At 35.2% G+C, this 19,724-nt stretch overlaps 1 protein-coding gene across 1 annotated transcript; it reads left to right on the top strand.

The window, feature by feature from the left end:
- The first annotated feature begins 2,585 nt into the window (after window positions 1–2,585).
- LOC136250573 (uncharacterized) lies at window positions 2,586–10,297 on the top strand. Its single transcript, XM_066042785.1, has one exon. The coding sequence runs from the start codon at window positions 2,919–2,921 to the stop codon at window positions 10,083–10,085; it is 7,167 nt and encodes a 2,388-aa protein (XP_065898857.1). The 5' UTR covers window positions 2,586–2,918; the 3' UTR covers window positions 10,086–10,297.
- The last annotated feature ends 9,427 nt before the right edge of the window (window positions 10,298–19,724 follow it).

The raw sequence follows: 19,724 nt of genomic DNA, 5'->3' as shown, positions 1-19,724 counted from the left end.
ATACTACTATGTACTGTTTATAATGTGGCCACTTCAACTTAATTTCATGTTTCTCGGGCCCGACCGACCCATTTAATTTCTTGGAACAATGTTTGTGTTAACTTTTAAGATCACATGTTTGGTCATGTGAGTGGCATCGATGTATTGCTGGCCTTCCGTATCAGTAAAGCGCGGAGCAAATTTGGAAGAAATGACTTAGTTTTTGTTGTAAAATAACTTGGCGCATGAAGCTATTTACTTTTTGGGTGTTTATATAATACTGCATTAAAGTATGTATTATTCTTTTGCATGGTTATATATATGTACTGTGAGTAGCATATTTTAACTTTAATCTAAGTTTAGAAATTTTTAATTTTTATTTTGTCTATCTTTCGCCTGAGAAACATTAATTCAAGTTGATGTGGCCTGTATAATAAATGTATGTAGGTACAGTGGAAGAGACAGTAAAACCTGTTGCCAGTAACCAACGCGATCAATATATAGAAAACAGATTTAATGTTTCAGAAGAAGGTTGGCCACCTGTACAACCAAAACACTACACTTCACTAGGTTATCACATGAGCATTAAAAAACGAAGTCAACAAATAGAGGAAAGATTGTACCTAAATTAGCAAAGACAGGAAAAAGATTGTACCTCATTTGCTCGAAATTACATCTAGATCTTTACTTGATGATGACAGAAGTAGCAGTAAATGTGAATTAAATAAAAATTTGACTAAAAATTTATCTGACCTGTTTACAACACTTAGCGAGCCTACATCTGTCCATCCAAACAAAATTCTAATCGAGGGTGCACCAGAAATAGGAAAAACAGTTTTGTCTAAGGAGGTTGCATATCAATGGGCTCAATCCAAAATATTGTGTTCAAAAAAGCTGCTGTTCCTAGTATTTTTATGTGACTTTTCTCCTTCAGATCAAATAAAATCAGTTGATGACTTCGTACATCATTTGTGCAAAAACACTGAAAAAGCTACCAAAATTGCAGAATATGTCATTAACAATAACAAAGACATTGCTATACTTCTAGATAGCTATGATGAATTGTCTGAACAAGACAGGACAGCTTCCTTTGTTGCTGATATAATTAATCACCAGGTGTTATCAAAATGTTTGCTAATAATTACCTCTCGTGCTACTGCTTCACTGCATTTTCATGACAGCGCAGATTGTATGGTAGAAATTGCAAGTTTTACTGAAAAAGATCGACTGGTTACATATTGAAACTGCACTGTCAAACTCAAAAGAGCGAGTTGCAGAAATTCAACATTACTTGCAGTCTAATCCAACTATTAATGCACTCTGTTACATTCCTTTGAACATGACTATACTGTTATGCTTGACTGAGAGTGACATTAATGACTTGCCCACAACTCAAACAGAAATGTATGAAAGGTCTATTGAAATTACTATTAAACGATCTCTGCAAAAAAGTGGTATTTCTATTAGGGGTATTGATAGTTTATCCAAGTTGCCTGATGAACATAGCCAAGTATATAAGGAGTTGGCACAATTTGCATTTGATGCTCTTAAATATGATCAATTGGTATTCACATTAGATGAGCTAAAGAAAATATGTCCAAACTTGACCAAAGATAGCAAATATTGGAATGGTCTGGGATTATTAAACTCTGTTAGAAGGTTTGATGGTAAAGCTTGTGTTACATACCATTTTCTACATTTTTCAATCCAGGAGTACATGACAGCTTATCATATTTCTACATTACCAAAGAAAAACAAATTAAATTCCTCCAAGACACATTTTGGACAGTTCGTTATTACAATACTTGGATCATGTATGCTGGCATAACTGGTGGAAATAGTGTTGCATTTAATATTTTCTTTCTGGAGATTAGTTTTTACTTTCTACAAAACTGTTTGGAACTTGCAGCATAAATGAGAAACTTTTAAACAACAAGATTAAACATTTGCATTTGTATCAATGTCTTTTGGAAACAAAAAATAAAACCAACGTTTCATTATTCAGAAGTTTATTTCAGGATCTAGTAATAGATATCAGTGATCAACCTTTATCTCTAGACGATCTTAACACACTTGGATTTTTCCTCATTAGATCAATCAATAAAACATGGAAAAAGCTTAATTTATCAGGGTGCAAAATAGGAATGAGTGGCCTCAACATATTATCACAAAGTTTTTCAAACCAGAGAACTATGCTTATAGTTCATATAGATAGTGTTGACTTTTCCTACAATCAGTTCTTCTTTTCGTCTTTAAATGATATTTTTGATTTACTTAAATCATGGCACACATCAGAATTTATTATTACAGAGAATGATATGCTCAACAGTAAAAAAATCACTGATTTACTTGCATATATTGAAAATATAATTTGTCATAGTAGTGAACCAGCCCCTTTAAAAGTAATTCGCATTGGATCATTCCTGTTTGCATACAAAGAAGAGCAACATCATATAATTGAGCTACTTTCTAATGTACAAGTTGAATCTATATATCTACTACAGTGTACCTTATCTGATGAAAATGATTTATTTTCTTTGCAGAGGCCAAAGCATATTCATATTCTTGATACACGCATTACCACAAATTTTACCAGTGCAGCTAGGAATTTGTTGTCAAAAAATAATGATAATATTGGTTTACTGTTTATATATGATCCCTCCTTACCTGATCGATTTGCAGATGAAATTGGTAGATTGATACTGACCACCAACCTGACTGGTATACGATTGATAGTTAGCAACACAAAGGTACAAGGAATAATAAACACAATTTCACTGAAGAGTGAACTGTCGAACTTGGAACTGCTCAACCTCCTTGTAACGCTTAGATTGCTTTGTTCCAATAGTGTGGAATCAATAATTTCATGGAGGAATGATCTGTGTTTTCATGATGATATCAGTATTAGTGCCAACATAGTTCAGTGCTTTACCTGTATAATGTTCAACATTTTCTGTAGACAACTGAAAATAAAACTTATTGAAGGAAATGCATTGTTTGCTTACAATGTAAGATATGATGATATTGTCAATGACATGTCATTTAATTCAATGCTTACGGCTATTTATCTCAGTGGTTGTGAACTAAATGATGTAGAATATGAACAATTAATCATTGGTCTTGGAAGAAGATCGCTGTTAGTTCTTTGCATAGTGAGTAGCTGCTTGAAACTTGAATTCCTATGTACCATACTGTCAAAGAATGATTGTAAGGTACAGGAATTATTCTTGCATACCAGCTGCATTATCACTAATAAAAGCATAGAAATGCTGACATCTGTTTGTCAATGTACTTCAGTGGTTCTGCTTACAAAAGATACACTAGTAGTGTACAATGCTACTAATAAACAAATAATGCAGGCACTACAGCTGGAACCATCAATCACCACATGGAAATTTTATAACAGTCAATTTTGTTTTGATACTTTTCACATAATTTTGAACAATCTGACTATGACCAAAAAAACTTGGAATGAGTTAGATTTCCTCCATAGTAATATAAGTAACCTTGATTGTGAAGTTGCTTGTGAACACCAGAATATTATAAAGACTGTAGCAACTAAGGTAATTATTTCCACTGACAACCTCACTTCTTCAGTTACGTTTAGTCTTGCAGAAATTTTGCTTAACTGGAAGATCAAAGAGTTGACAATTTATGGTAAAAATAGTCGTACTGTTTACAACGAGCTGATAGAGATGGTAAAGAAGAAATTAGTCGTATGTGGGAGTAAAAATGAAGTCCATTTTGTTGTATCATGTGGAAACATAAAAGCTTATTTTTTTTACAATGCTGATTGGAATATGATAATCAGGACAATAGATCACACAATTGCATTCAGACTGTTCATGATAGCGTGTCAACTATCTGATTTAAACAAACATGGAACTATTGCTGATTTATGTAAAATGCCAAGCTTAACAGAGGTGTGTGTTATCAACTGTGTACTACCAAATGAAGTTGTAGTCAGTACTTTTAAAGCATTCCTCAAAAAAGAGCTGGACATATCAATAATTGAAATGACAGCTGTCAAAGGTGAAAACATATACGATTTGCTTACCAATGAAAGATTGTTTTATCGAGCTAAACTGCATTTTTTAGCAGTGATAAATAATAGTCTATGTGGATATAATGTATCACGATATCAGTTGCATTTAATGAAGTCTGTTAACTATTCATTCAGTTCTATGGAAAATAAACTCTGTGCGCTGGTAAGTGACACTAAAGCAAGAATACATAAAAATTTGATTTTTTTGTTTCACGACCATCAACTCCAATCATTATATTGTATTGGTGAAGATGATATGGGCATGGATGTTACATCAATAGCTTCGGCAGTAAAGACTCTTAAAACGTTTGGAATGGACAACTACAGCATTACAAATATTGGTGCTGAATGTCTTCAAGAAATTAAGAGACAAAATCTTGATTTAGAAGCATTACGCTTGTGCAACATGTTTCAGACTACAGATACATTTAAAATGGTGTTAAAAGCAATGTTCAGTTTGTCAACTATAAAGTCATTGTGGCTTAGTTATAATAACATTTGTGATGAGACTGTGGATGATGTAGTTACTGTTTTACATAAGAATACACAACTTGAAGAGCTAAATGTTTGTGGTGCTAACCTTGAAGATAACAGTATTACAAAATTATCAGGAGTATTGCTTAACAGTTCTAATTTACACAAGCTGAGATTAGAATCCAACAATTTAACTGAAGTAGCATCAAATGATCTAGCAGAAGTTTTATCGAGCAGAACTAAATTACAAGTGCTCAACCTTAACAGAAATAATCTAAATGTGAAAGGTATTACACTGATAGTGAAGGCATTGCAAAATATTTCAACTCTTACTGAAGTACATCTTAGTGACAACAACATTGATGAAGAAGTGGCAATTGATATAGCAGCTGTTCTTATGAATAATGTAAATATAAAAGTACTTGATCTTAGTAGTAATGACCTAAAAGCAACAGGTGTTATTCGAATTGCACAACCTTTGCAGAAAATATCAACACTTACTGAATTATATCTTAGTAATAACAATATTACTGAAGAAGCAGCAGGTGACATAGCGGCCATCACATCATGTAATAACAACTTACGTGTACTTGACCTTAATTGTAACATTCTGACCTCAAAAGGAATCACCAAAATTTTTGCTGTTTTACAGCAACTTTTAACACTATGTAAGCTTTGTGTTAGCAATAACAATATTAATGAAGAAGCAATAGATGACATAAAGGCTGTCTTGTTACAAAATAAGCATTTGCAAGTACTTGACCTAAATGGAAATCATTTGAAAAATACAGGTGTTACTGAAATAATTGAAGGATTACAAGATGTATATACTTTGCAACAAATAGGATTAAGTGGTAACCAAGCCACTGAGGCAGTAGCAAAATCTCTAGCAGATATTCTATCACACAACAGTAATTTGGAAGTGTTCAATCTTAATGAAAATAATTTAAAAGCAACAGGGATTACAATAATAACTAAAGGTTTACTAAACATCTCATCTCTTATTGAACTGCAGCTCAGTCACAACAGTATCACTGAAGATGCTGCAGATGATATAGCAGATATTCTATCCAACAATACTACTTTACAAGTGCTTAACCTTGACAGTAACAATTTACAAACAACTGGTATCATTAAGGTAACCACGAGCTTACAAAATAGCCACAATTTGCAAAAGTTAGCATTAGGCAATAACAATGCTAGCCGAGAAATAGCAGATCATATAGCAGCTACTCTATCAGTCAACAAAAAACTGCAAGTATTGAATTTAAATGGAAGTGGTATACAGACAGAAGGAGTCATAACAATAGCTAAAGCATTGCAAAATATTTCAACACTTACGGAACTATATCTTAGTAACAACAATATTACCAAAGAAGCAGTGGATGAAATAGCAGCAGTTCTCTTGCAGAATACAAGCTTACAAGTACTTGACTTAGATAATAATTATCTACAGGCAATAGGTGTTCGTAAAATAGCTAAATCCTTGCTTAGTACGTACACTTTGCATACCATCAAACTAGAAAATAACGACGCCACTAAAATAGCAGCAAATGATATAGCAGCTGTTATATCACAAAATACTAATCTACAAGTACTCAATCTTAATGGAAATAATTTGGAAGCACAGGGTACTATAAAAATAACAAGAGCTTTACAAAATGTTTATGTATTAAAACAGTTACATCTTAGTAACAACAATATTACTGATGAAGCAGCAGAAAGTATAGCAGCTATTTTATCACATAACACGAACCTGCAGGAGCTTGGGCTTAGTCAAAATTACATTGACACCAGTGGCATTTCAAAAATTATGAGAAAATTAAGTAGAGTTTCAAATTTGACATGTTTAAGAATCAACAACAACAATATTATTAAAGAAGCAGCTAATGATATAGGAACTTTTTTGCTGCAAAATGCTAAATTACGGGAGCTCAATCTGTCTGGAAACAATTTGCAAGCAGACGGTGTTTTGTCAATAACAAAGGGATTAGAGAACTGTTGTACTTTACAAATACTACAAATGGAAAGTGTTAATGCTACTAAAGAAACAGCAGATGATATAGCAGCTGTTCTATTACACAATAATCAACTAAAAGCACTCAATATTGGTGGAAATAACCTGCAAGCTGTGGGTATCAAAAAGATAGTAAAGGGGTTAAAAAATATTTATACTTTACAACACTTAATATTAAGAGAAAACAATGCCTCTAAGGAGGCAGCAGATGATATAGCAGATGTTCTATTACACAACACTAATCTACAAGTACTTGACCTTAGTGGAAATAACCTGCAAGCAACTGGTGTTATAAAAGTAGCAGAAGGTTTGAAGCATACTTTTACTCTGCAACAGCTACAACTAAGTTATAACAAGGCCACTAAAGAAGCAGCAAACAATCTTGCAGTTGTTCTATCAAACAATCAAAAGAATCTAAAAGTACTTGAACTGAATGGGAATAATCTACAAGCAGCTGGTATAAAAAGACTAGTAAGAGACATAGGTAATCTTTCATTATTAACTTCTCTATGCATTAGTGACAACAATATAACAGAAGAGGCAGCAGATGATACCGCAGATATTTTGTCTCACAAACCTAATCTACAAGTGCTCAAACTTGATGCAAATTATTTAGGAGAAAAAGGTATTAGAAAAATTGCTAATGTTTTACGTAAAATATCAACACTTGAGGAATTGTGTGTCAGTAACAACAACATTACTTACAAAACCACAGATGATATAGCAGCAGTGATATCAAACAATATTAATTTACGAGTGCTTGACCTTAGTAGAAACAATCTACAAGCAACAGCAATGGTAAAAATAGCCACTGGTTTACAAAACATTGCAAGTAGCAAAACCATAACACGTGTTACATCTTATAATAGAAACTTACAAGTATTGAATCTTAATGGAAATAACTTACAAAAAGAAGGTATCAAAATAATATCCAAGGGTTTAGAAAATGTTAATACTTTGCAGCAATTGGGATTAGCAAGTAACAATGCTACAAAGGAGTCAGCTCAGTATATAGCAGCTATTGTATCAAGCAATGTAACTTTAAAAGTACTTAACCTAAATAGTAATAATCTAGAAGCAAGTGGTGTTAAAAATATAGCAGAGGGATTACAAAACATTTCAACACTTACTGAATTGTATCTAAGTGATAATAACATTACCAAAGAAGAGGCAGATGATATTGAAGCTATTATAATGCACAACACTAAACTACAAGTTCTTGACCTCAATGGAAACAAATTGCAAGTAGCTGGTGTTGTTAAAATTGCTGAAGCTTTAAAAAATACTAATACTTTACAGAAATTACTACTAAGCAGTAACAATGCTACTACGGAGTCAGCAGTCAACATAGCAGCCGTTCTGTCACATAATACTAATCTACAAGAGCTCAACCTAAGCGGAAACAATTTACAATCGAAAGGAATTATAATTATAGCAAAGTCATTGCATACAATTTCAACACTTACTAAACTAGATTTGAGTCATAATGATATTACTAAAGAAGCAGCAGATGATATAGCAGCCGTTCTGCTCCAAAATACTAATCTAAAAGCTCTTAACTTTAGCAGAAATGATCTGCAAGTACTAGGTGTTAAAACAATAACAAAAAGTTTACAGAATATTCATTGTTTGCATACACTAAGCCTTGAAGACAACAATGCAAATCTTGAAGCAGCAGATGACATAACAGCTGTTTTGTCACATAATTCAATCCTAAAAGTGCTAAATCTTAACAAAAACAATTTACAGAACAAAGGCATTATTATGGCAGCGAAAAAATTACAGAATATTTCATCACTTTGTGAGTTGGAGTTTGGTAACAACAATATTACTGAAGATGCTGCAGGTGATATAGCAGCTGTACTGTTATGCAATACTAACTTGACAGTGCTAAATCTTAATGGGAATTCTCTGTTTGCAACTGGAATTGCAAAATTAGCCAGAGCATTGCAATATACTCATTCTTTACTCACCCTGAGACTAGGAGGCAACAATGTCTCTAAGAAAGCAGCAAGTGATATAGCAGATATTCTGTCACATAATAGTAACATTCGTGTGCTTGACCTTAGTGAAAATCATCTTCAAGCTACAGGTGTTACAAAAATAGCACAAGGATTACAAAACATTTCAAAGCTTACAGAACTATACCTTCATGACAATGATGCTACTAAAGAAGCAGCAGGTGATATTGCCACTATTTTATCTCGCAATACTAATATACAAGTGCTTAGCCTTAATGGAAATAACTTCAATACTTTTGGTGTCATTAAAATAGCAAAAGGTTTACAATATACTTCATCACTTTGTACACTGCACATCAGTAACAATAATATTACTGAAGAAGCAGCAGATGACGTAGTAAATATTCTCTTACACAATAGTAATCTGCAAGTGCTTGACATCAGTGACAATAACTTGCAAACAACCGGCAGTATAAAATTAACACAAGCTTTACAAAACATTTTGACACTGAGGAAACTGAAACTTAACAACAACAACATAAAAGAAGCAGCGGCAGACAGGTTAGCAGATGTTCTTTTACATAATAAAAACATTCAAGAACTTAGCATAAGTCAAAATTATTTACGTACAGAAGGAATTGTAAAGCTTACACAAATATTGCGCATGCATATTACTTCAAATTTTACTTGCTTAAAAATTCCAAATAATTATGCTACTAAAGAAGCAGCATATGATATAGCAGCTTATTTAAAACACAACACAAATCTACAAGTACTTGACCTTACTGGAAATAATCTACAAGCTGTGGGTGTTATAAATATAGCCAAAGCTTTAGATCGTACCTTTAAGTTACAACACCTAGGGTTAGGCAATAACCATGCCACTAAGGAAGCAGCTGATGATATAGCACTTGTTTTATTGCAAAACAGGAATCTAAAAGTGCTTAATCTAAATGGAAATAATTTAAAACAAACAGGAATGAAGAAAATACTTGAAAGCTTGAGAAATACTTACAAATTACAGCAATTGGAATTAAAGGATAATAACGCCACTACAGCAGCAGCAGATGATATAGCAACTGTTCTGTCACACAATATAAGCCTACAAGTGTTGAAACTTGATGGGAATAATCTACAATATACAGGCATCATAAAAGTAGTCAAAAGCTTATGTGGCATCAAAAATTTAAGGCATTTAGGATTAGGAAATAATAATTCCACTAAAGAAGCAGCAAGTGATATAGCCAACATTATTGCACATAATGCAGGGTTACAGGTGCTCAATCTCAATAAGAATAATCTTCAAGATGAGGGAATTAGAAAAATTACAGTTGCTTTGCCCCATACATTTATGCTTACTAAACTAAACTTCAACTGCAATGATATCACCGAAGAAGCAGCAGATCACATAGAACACTTTACATCACAGAATCCTAGATTACAAGAAATTCACCTGGAGGATAATCTTCTCGAAACAGATGGTATTATGAAGATAGCAAAATCTTTAAATGGTAGTTTTAGACCTAGCAAATTATACATTCAAGGCAACAAGATTAATGAACAAGAATACAAATCGCTGAAAAAATGTTATTCTAAATTCTTAACCTGAAATCTAGAAAGGATCTGTGATAGATTCTACGTATATAAGTGTTTCTTTTGTACAATAATAATACTTATACTTTAGCTATATCATATTTATTTGTAGCTATATTATATTTATTATGTACATTATGTACCGATGTAAAACAATTATGCATGTCTGCATTAGCATATATATGGTGTAATTCCATCTGACTCATACACAATTATTTTAACTAGAAATTTGTTGTTATATATTTTTCAAGGGATGAAAACCATACACAATGTAAATGATTCAAAAGTGCCATGGTACAACAGCTAGTATTGTAGTGGCTGCAGTTGTCTCTTCCGCGCTGGAAGAAATGTTTGCAAATAAAGATTTATTTGATTTAACAGGCCTCAGAACCTCCTGTAAACATACCAAACAACCTTCTATTACTCCTTAACCCTCCACAATACCATTGTGCTCGGATGTAGAGTAAACTCTGATTCAGCACTTAGTCAAACAATTAGGCGGTAAAAGTGAGAGAATAACATAATAGCTATGTGTATAAAAGTTTGAGAGCAATTATAGCAGCATTGCATGTGGTCTATAAAACTCTATGCTATTGCACAAGCCATGCACACTTCTATAAGAGTTTAATTGGTGATAGTTTGTGCTTGAACAAGACAACTTTTACAACCTTCAAAACATTTTTCAAGGTATGTAGTACCAAGACCTAGACTTAGGGTCTAGGGTTGCTGACATGCTTGAACATTGCAATGCTAATTCCAATCATTTTAATGATGACACAAGAATAAATTAGACTGAATGATTATAAATCAAGCCAAATTATACATCAACTCATGGTTATACACACTGGTAAGAATTATAAGATAAAACAGAGCATCAACATATGTACTGGGTACAAAAGTGCACACACCTAAAGGATGTAGACATGCACAATCACACAATAAATCTGGAGATACAACACCCCTGGAAATTAAATGGTCACTTAGTAATGCAATGTAAGTCTGTATATATAACTTCCTCCTTTATAGGCTTTTAAACAGTGCATGGCTTTGTAATGAGATGTAGAGGTCAGACAATTTATATGCAGGCAGGTATACTTGCTATAATTCTCACTATAGGAACCTGCAAGGAGGTTATTAAAAGTAGTCATCATACTCTGAAAACAATCTCAGTAGAACCATGCAGTGCATGCAATGGTGGCTTGATAGCATACAGCTTTAGGAATGTGCCTATATTATATGGAACACAAACAGCTATAAGATCTATACCACTTTCAACATATTATATACTTAAACAGAAGCTGAAAACAAAGTGAAGTGACAACAGCGTTTTATACGATATCATCTAAAGAACATACATACAACATACGTAGAATTAAACACAAAGATGTCTCTGTAACAGTTTCAAAACAGCAGACCATCCCTCTTCAGAACCTCTTAGCCTGGTGTCTAAAGGAATAGAAGCCATATGTCAGTGATCATACCAAGAAAGCTTCTTCTAAATAGATCCAAAGATTTGGATTGAATTGATGAGGATAGTAATAGAGGATCATCTTTTAAACTTCTTAAGCAATAAGAATGTGACAATAGAGCAGTGGCATTGATAGTCAGGGCACTTATTATGTCTGGCCAGTACCATTCTGTCCTTTGACGTAATACGCGTTTGTTCACCAGTCATTGTTTTTTTTTTTAAGGTAAACAAACATAGGTAAAAATTTAGAAATTTTATATTTAAGTAGGGATCATAGAAATAAAAAGCAATTTATATAGGAGGTCATCTATACCTCTACACCTGCAGTTATATCCCTATGCTTCAGTCATGGTTATACTCTGTATAATATGACTGGTGACTATACAGAATATATCTAATGAAATTAAAGTTACTTCCCTTTATGTATACATCATTGACATTAACAATATTATGTTTTTATTACCAGCTTGAAATTTCCTACCAGCTCTTTCAATATTAAAGACCATGTAGCTACACTTCACAATCAGATCCACCCGTCAAGCAACTAGCAACAAAACACAGCATATAAGAAAATCAGATAATCACAGTCGCAATTTTTATAGATTACCACGCCTCTGGAATGCATTACCAATTACCGTAATTCGCTTTATTTTCGTGCAAATTTTTTTCGTGATAAAAATATTTTCGTATGATTTACGTAAATGACTGCTCTATTAGAGTAGTTCGATTTTGTATAAAAATTTTCGTACAAATTTTGTTATTTTACGAAAAAAAAGCAAATTACGCCTAGGCCACTCCAAATAAATTCTCTGTTTCCCTTCCACCGCCCTCATCTGGTTACTGTTAGCTCCATTATTCCGTATTCTTCCATTGTTTTCCGGTTATTCTTGCATTCTGACAGGCTCAGTAGAACAGTGTAAGCTCACGTGTCAGCAGTGCTATCAAGTTGGCACAAACTTAAGGAAGGAACGAGCTAAGCATTCTTTTATATGGTTGTGCCGGACAAGAAATGGTTTGAAAAGCTGCCAATCTTATGAAATAATGGAAATGGACCGCCCGCCCGCATACAAATATGCCTGAATCCAGGACGGGAAACAGAGAATTTATTTGGAGTGGCCTTAACTGTTACACCCTGCCACAATCAACAATAAACTTCAGAATTATTTTTATGACCACTTTGAGCAAAATTTTCTATCTAATAATCCGTGTACGTACTCTAGATGTAACAAATCACCAAGTGTGCCAAATTTTGATTAGCTACTTGTAGTTTAGCCAAGTAATCAATTTTTTTTAATACTATACTTAATTAGCTTGGCCATGTACCAGTACAGGATAGCTACTGGTGGGATCTTTAATACACTTAGCCGGAATGTGTAACCTGTAAAATAATATCTAATCCAAAACAGCCAAGCTGTAAAAAAAGAGTGCGGCCCTGAGAAAGGCTATGGTGAAAAAGATGTGAAATCCAAGGTGGCGGCCAAGAAAAGGCTGTGATGGTAGGTTAATGGTAAAAATTTTAATAACGACAATTCAGGTGAATTTTGTGCCAAGACCAAGCGGCACCAAATTCACCTGAATTGTTGTTATTAAAATTTTTACCATTAACCTACCATCACAGCCTTTTCTTGGCCGCCACCTTGGATTTCACATCTTTTTTCACCATAGCCTTTCTCAGGGCCACACTCTTTTTTTACAGCTTGGCTGTTTTGGATTAGATTTCACTTCTTTTTGTATTTGTATACCCCAATAGGCCGGCTTTAGGGATTTTAACCTGTCATTTTTTCTTTACTACAGGAAGAAGAAAAGATGAAGCAGGGTGATTTCTTTGTAGCTGACCTCTCTGCAAGGTGATCCTTCTAGCTGATCTCTCTACCGGATGACTTGTTTGTAGCTGAATTCTCTACAGGGTGATTTGTTTGCAGCTAAACTGCTGAACTCTCTACAATGTAACTTCTTCTAGCTGAACTCTCTACGGGTGGCTTGTTTCTAGCTGATCTCTCTACAGGGTGACTTGTTTGTAGCTGAACTCTCTACAGGGTGATTTGATTGTAGCTGAATTCTCTACAAGGTAACTTCTTCTAGCTGATCTTTCTACAGGGTGATTTGTTTGTAGCTGAATTCTGTACAGGGCAATTTGTTTGCAGCTGAACTCTGTACATGGTAGTTTCTTTGTAGCTGAACTCTCTACAATGTAACTTCTTCTAGCTGAACTCTCTACAATGTAACTTCTTCTAGCTGAACTCTCTACATGGTGATTTGTTTCTAGCTGAACTCTCTACAGGGTGATTTGTTTCTAGCTGAACTCTCTACAAGGTAACTTCTTCTAGCTGATCATTCTACAGGGTGATTTGTTTGTAGCTGAATTCTGTACAGGGCAATTTGTTTGCAGCTGAACTCTGTACATGGTAGTTTCTTTGTAGCTGAACTCTCTACAATGTAACTTCTTCTAGCTGAACTCTCTACAGGGTGACTTGTTTCTAGCTGATCTCTCTACAGTGTAACTTGTTTCTAGCTGAACTCTCTACAGGATGATTTGTTTCTAGCTGAATTCTCTACAGGGTAACTTCTTCTAGCTGATCTTTCTACAGGGTGATTTGCTTGTAGCTGAATTCTCTACAGGGCAATTTGTTTGCAGCTGAACTCTCTACATGGTAGTTTCTTTGGAGCTGAACTCTCTACAATGTAACTTCTTCTAGCTGATCTCTCTACAGGGCAATTTGTTTGCAGCTGAACTCTGTACATGGTAGTTTCTTTGTAGCTGAACTCTCTACAATGTAACTTCTTCTAGCTGAACTCTCTACAGGGTGACTTGTTTCTAGCTGAACTCTCTACAGGGTGATTTGTTTCTAGCTGAATTCTCTACAGGGCAATTTGTTTGCAGCTGAACTCTCTTCTCTACATGGTAGTCTCTTTGTAGCTGAACTCTCTACAATGTAACTTCTTCTAGCTGATCTCTCTACAGGGCAATTTGTTTGCAGCTGAACTCTGTACATGGTAGTTTCTTTGTAGCTGAACTCTCTACAATGTAACTTCTTCTAGCTGAACTCTCTACATGGTGACTTGTTTCTAGCTGAACTCTCTACAGGGTGATTTGTTTCTAGCTGAATTCTCTACAAGGTAACTTCTTCTAGCTGATCTTTCTACAGGGTGATTTGTTTGTAGCTGAATCTGTACAGGGCAAGTTGTTTGCAGCTGAACTTTGTACATGGTAGTTTCTTTGTAGCTGAACTCTCTACAATGTAACTTCTTCTAGCAGAACTCTCTACAGGGTGACTTGTTTCTAGCTGATCTCTCTACAGTGTAACTTGTTTCTAGCTGAACTCTCTACAGGGTGATTTGTTTCTAGCTGAATTCTCTACAAGGTAACTTCTTCTAGCTGATCTTTCTACAGGGTGATTTGTTTCTAGCTGAATTCTCTACAGGGCAATTTGTTTGCAGCTGAACTCTCTACATGGTAGTTTCTTTGTAGCTGAACTCTCTACAATGTAACTTCTTCTAGCTGAACTCTCTACAAGGTGACTTGTTTCTAGCTGAACTCTCTACAGGGCAATTTGTTTGCAGCTGAACTCTCTACATGGTAGTTTCTTTGTAGCTGAACTCTCTACAATGTAACTTCTTCTAGCTGATCTCTCTACAGGGCAATTTGTTTGCAGCTGAACTCTGTACATGGTAGTTTCTTTGTAGCTGAACTCTCTACAATGTAACTTCTTCTAGCTGAACTCTCTACATGGTGACTTGTTTCTAGCTGATCTCTCTACAGGGTGACTTGTTTCTAGCTGAACTCTCTACAGGGTGATTTGTTTGTAGCTGAACTCTCTACAAGGTAACTTCTTCTAGCTGATCTTTCTAGAAGGTGATTTGTCTGTAGCTGAATTCTCTACAGGGCAATTTGTTTGCAGCTAAACTCTGTACATGGTAGTTTCTTTGTAGCTGAACTCTCTACAATGTAACTTCTTCTAGCTGAACTCTCTACAGGATGACTTGTTTGTAGCTGAACCCTCTACAGGGTGATTTGTTTGTAGCTGAACTCTCTACAAGGTAACTTCTTCTAGCTGATCTTTCTACAGGGTGATTTGTTTGTAGCTGAATTCTCTACAGCGTGATTTGTTTGCTGCTGAACTCTGTACATGGTAGTTTCTTTGTAGCTGAACTCTCTACAATGTAACTTCTTCTAGCTGAACTCTCTACAGGTGACTTGTTTCTAGTTGATCTCTCTACAGGGTGACTTGTTTCTAGCTGAACTCTCTACATGGTGATTTGTTTGTAGTTGAACTCTCTACAAGGTAACTTCTTCTTTCTACAGGGTGATTTGTTTGTAGCTGAATTCTCTACTGGGCGATTTGTTTGCAGCTGAACTCTTTACATGGTAGTTTCTTTGTAGCTGAACTCTCTACAATGTAACTTCTTCTAGCTGAACTCTCTACAGGTGACTTGTTTCTAGCTGATCTCTGTACAGGGTGACTTGTTCCTAGCTGAACTCTCTACAGGTGATTTGTTTGCAGCTGAACTCTCTTACATGGTGGTTTCTTTGTAGCTGAACTCTCTACAATGTAACTTCTTCTAGCTGAACTCTCTACAGGATGACTTGTTTCTAGCTGATCTCTCTACAGGGTGATCTGTTCGTAGCTGAAGTCTGTACAGAGTGGTTTGTTTGCAACTGAACTCTCTTACATGGTGGTTTCTTTGTAGCCGAACTCTCTACAAAGTGACTTCTTCTAGCTGATCTATCTACAGGATGACTTGTTTCTAACTGAACTCTTTACAGTGTGATCTGTTCATAGCGGAACTTTCTACTGGGTGATTTGTTTGCAGCTAAACTCTTTGCATGATTGTTTCTTTGTAACTGAACTCTCTACAAGGTAACTTCTTCTAGCTGATCTCTCTACAGGGCAATTTGTTTGTAGCTGAATTCTCTACAGGGTGATTTATTTGAGCTGAACTCTCTACATGATGGCTTCTTTGTAGATGAACTCTCTATTAGGTACCTTCTTCTAGCTGATCTGACTACAGGGTGACTTGTTTGTAGCTGAATTCCCTACAGAATAACTTGCAATGTAATATAACTGAGTAAATTATACATACAACTGAATGCTTTATTAGGGTGACTGTTCTATTAGAGTATCTCTATCTCGCATTTGCTGCACGTAGTTGCCTTTCGAATCATAACTCAGTGATTTGTAATCCGATTATTCTGTACTACTGCAAGAACTTTCTATGATGATTATTCCAGCTACATACAGATTTTCAGCTCGTTGCTCTAAGCGGTTTGTCTGGTAGACACGAAAACTAATAATTTTTTTATTCATAAAAATCGATCGCGTAATTTTGACATAGGTTGGGTTTTGTGTCATATCTCCATGGTCTTTATCTCGATTCCTTTCAAACTACAAAAAGGCACTCCTACGATGGTTGTTCCATCTACATATCAATTTTCAACTGATTCCTCCAAGGGGTTTACCCTGTAGGCGTGACAGACCTTCGACCTTATTTTACGCAAATAATCGGTCATAACTCCGTGAATGTTCATCGGATTCCTACCAAAGTTGGTACGGAGATCCGTCTTAATGAGCCCTTTAAGTGTGCCAAATTTCAGCCCAATCCGAGCACGCATTCGTGTTTTATGGCGAATTTTGCGAAGTGTGCGAAATGAAGAAGATGAAGAAGAAGAAAAGAACGAAGAAATTAAAACGAAATTTTGTTCGCTCGTATCTCGGAAATGGCTGGAGCGATTTTCTTCAAATTTGGTATGTAGACTCCCCTAACTGGGCGGCACGTCTCTAGCAAATTTGGTTCCAATCGGATAAGGTATCACAGAACTACATAGGTGTGAAAATTGCGTTTTCTTTCTTCCTGTTAATATACTCACGGTGTGGCGCGCCGGCTTCTTGGGCCGCACGACACACTATCGTGTGTCTTGATGCAATAAACTGTTGTAATTGCTGTGTGTTGAAAATCATTTAATAAAATAAATAAAGGATTAAATGTCCACCAGTATAACTGCAGGTGTAGATGATGACCTCCCTTGCTTATTAAGATCCCAACTCAAATATGAAATTCCTCTTATATACTGGTATACATTTTTATTGTTAAGATTTAGGCCACTCCAAGTCATACCTTAGTTTCTGGTCACTCCCTAACCAACAAAAGGATGCGGGCGGGCGGATGATCAGGACTTCAGGACTATCATAGACTCTTACATATACACCAGTAATACTATAATGTTATTAATTTTGCTCAATTTACCCATTTCATATTGAGTTTACAACCAAGCTTAACCAACATTCTTATAGCATAAGTAGTTAATTATGCTTCTGCAAAATGCACCAGGAAAATTGTTGATGGCTTGCTACACTGCTGAGCACAACAATGTGTAGCTAACACTAAGGAAAGGTCTGCTCATGTAGCTACTTTTGCTTTACAAATGAAATGTTTCATTAGCTATGTCAGGAAATTATTATTTATTAGCTAGCTAATAATAATCCAAAGCTATATTAACACATCATCAGAAACTCTTTCAAATGTGAAGTCTTAGCCAACTATATATGCATGCGTTTCCAGCCTTCTATACAGTAAACCTTGAGTAAAGTAGCTGTCAAAGTTTTGAGTTGAGTTGTTGAGTGCTCCAGGCTAGTGTTTTTCAGTGATCATGTGGGAAAGCTAAGTTAATGTTTTAACTAAGGGATGTCATGCACTTGCTAATTTAGGACCATACTTGCAATTATGTAACCATGGAAAAGTTGAAGTTTGAGCTCACTAAACGTTACCGGATTTCTAGTCAGTATATCAGTGATCAGTGATAAGGAAGTCCAAGTTTAGATCCACTAGAAGAGTTACTAGACTAATCATTAGAGAACTACATCTGAATTGTTAGGAAAGTTTAAAGCTATGGTAGCTATATCTGATCATTAGGCTAGTGATCAATGCTACATACATACTGTACTGAAGTTACTTACTGGCAACAGAAGCATTACTAATAGCTAGCTATATAGCTAATCAAGGACAAGTCAAAAACGTTATAGTAGTATCTGTCTATTCTAGTATTAGAGTTAGGGGTAGTGTGACTGCTCTATTAGAATCCCTGACTGCTCTATTAGAGTATCTCGATCTTTTGCAGTGTTTAAAAATCATTGTCCTTGGTCACGTACACTTAAGCGCTTGTAATATTAATAATAGTCCTCATAAACTGGGGTTCCAGTTTTCCATGCGGGCGGGTGACCAGAAACTAAGGTTTGACTTGGTGTGGCCTTAACTTCCTTTGTGATGGAATATTTGTAAAGCTTCCCTATTATTGTAACACTAATTGTTCATAAGTCATTCCCATCAAGATTCAGTGTGTGCTTGTAAATTCACACTAACAACTGCTATATGCCATCTGCTGCTTTTTCAGCAATATTGTTGTTCATACTACTTTGAAGTGATGAAGTATGTTGTAATGCTGTAGCTAATTAATGGAACCAACTGCATTTAAATCAGGCACTTTTAGCTATAGCGCTTCATTTTGCAATTTAAGCATTTGCTATATTGAATTTGTGCTTGCAAGTGCTTGGGAAGTGTTTCAAGCACTTTACCCAAATGTCTGGAGAGAAGCCCTGCAAGTTTTATTAATGCTTCTCCAATCAGGGGCATACCCAGGGGAGTTTCATAAAACCTCTTTGGACTATACACACTATACTGAAAGTTTATAGGTTTCCAGAATCTGGAATTTATCATTGAACAGGACACATTTAAAACCTTTAGCTAAGTAATGGTTTCTCACACAATAGCAACTATATAGAAAGGTAGTCATAGCTAGGCTTTTAGTATCCTAGTTTCTCTTGGGCTGCTTGCAGGATAGTATTTTACAATTAATCCACCAATTGTTAAAATAAATTGCATGTTCCACCCATTATAAATTAACAGCAGTGCAAGAAGTGCCTCTGCAATCCCTAAGGGTGACACTTTATAGAGCAGTTCTTTTCACTACCAAACAACGATGTAAACTGCAGGGGAGATACCTTATAGCATAAATTTATACTATTACCATCACTTTGTTTACAATTATCCTATTAGAAAATCACAAGTACACCATTTTGTGGCATGATGCAATAAAACGCAACAAGTTATTACACCATGAACACATTTTACAGGATGTAAAATTAACACTTGTATGGCTTGACATACTGTCCCTTTCAACTGAAAATGTATAAA

Source organism: Dysidea avara, chromosome 3 (assembly GCF_963678975.1).
Source record: "Dysidea avara chromosome 3, odDysAvar1.4, whole genome shotgun sequence".
In the NCBI taxonomy this organism is placed as follows: Eukaryota; Metazoa; Porifera; class Demospongiae; order Dictyoceratida; family Dysideidae; genus Dysidea; species Dysidea avara.
The sequence above is the reverse complement of the archived record's forward strand: the minus strand, read 5'-3'. Positions and strand labels throughout refer to the sequence as shown.

What these genes read in the sequence shown, in the direction of transcription:
- LOC136250573 (XM_066042785.1), top strand. Translation starts at nt 2,919, where the DNA reads ATGTTCAACATTTTCTGTAGACAACTGAAAATAAAACTTATTGAAGGA.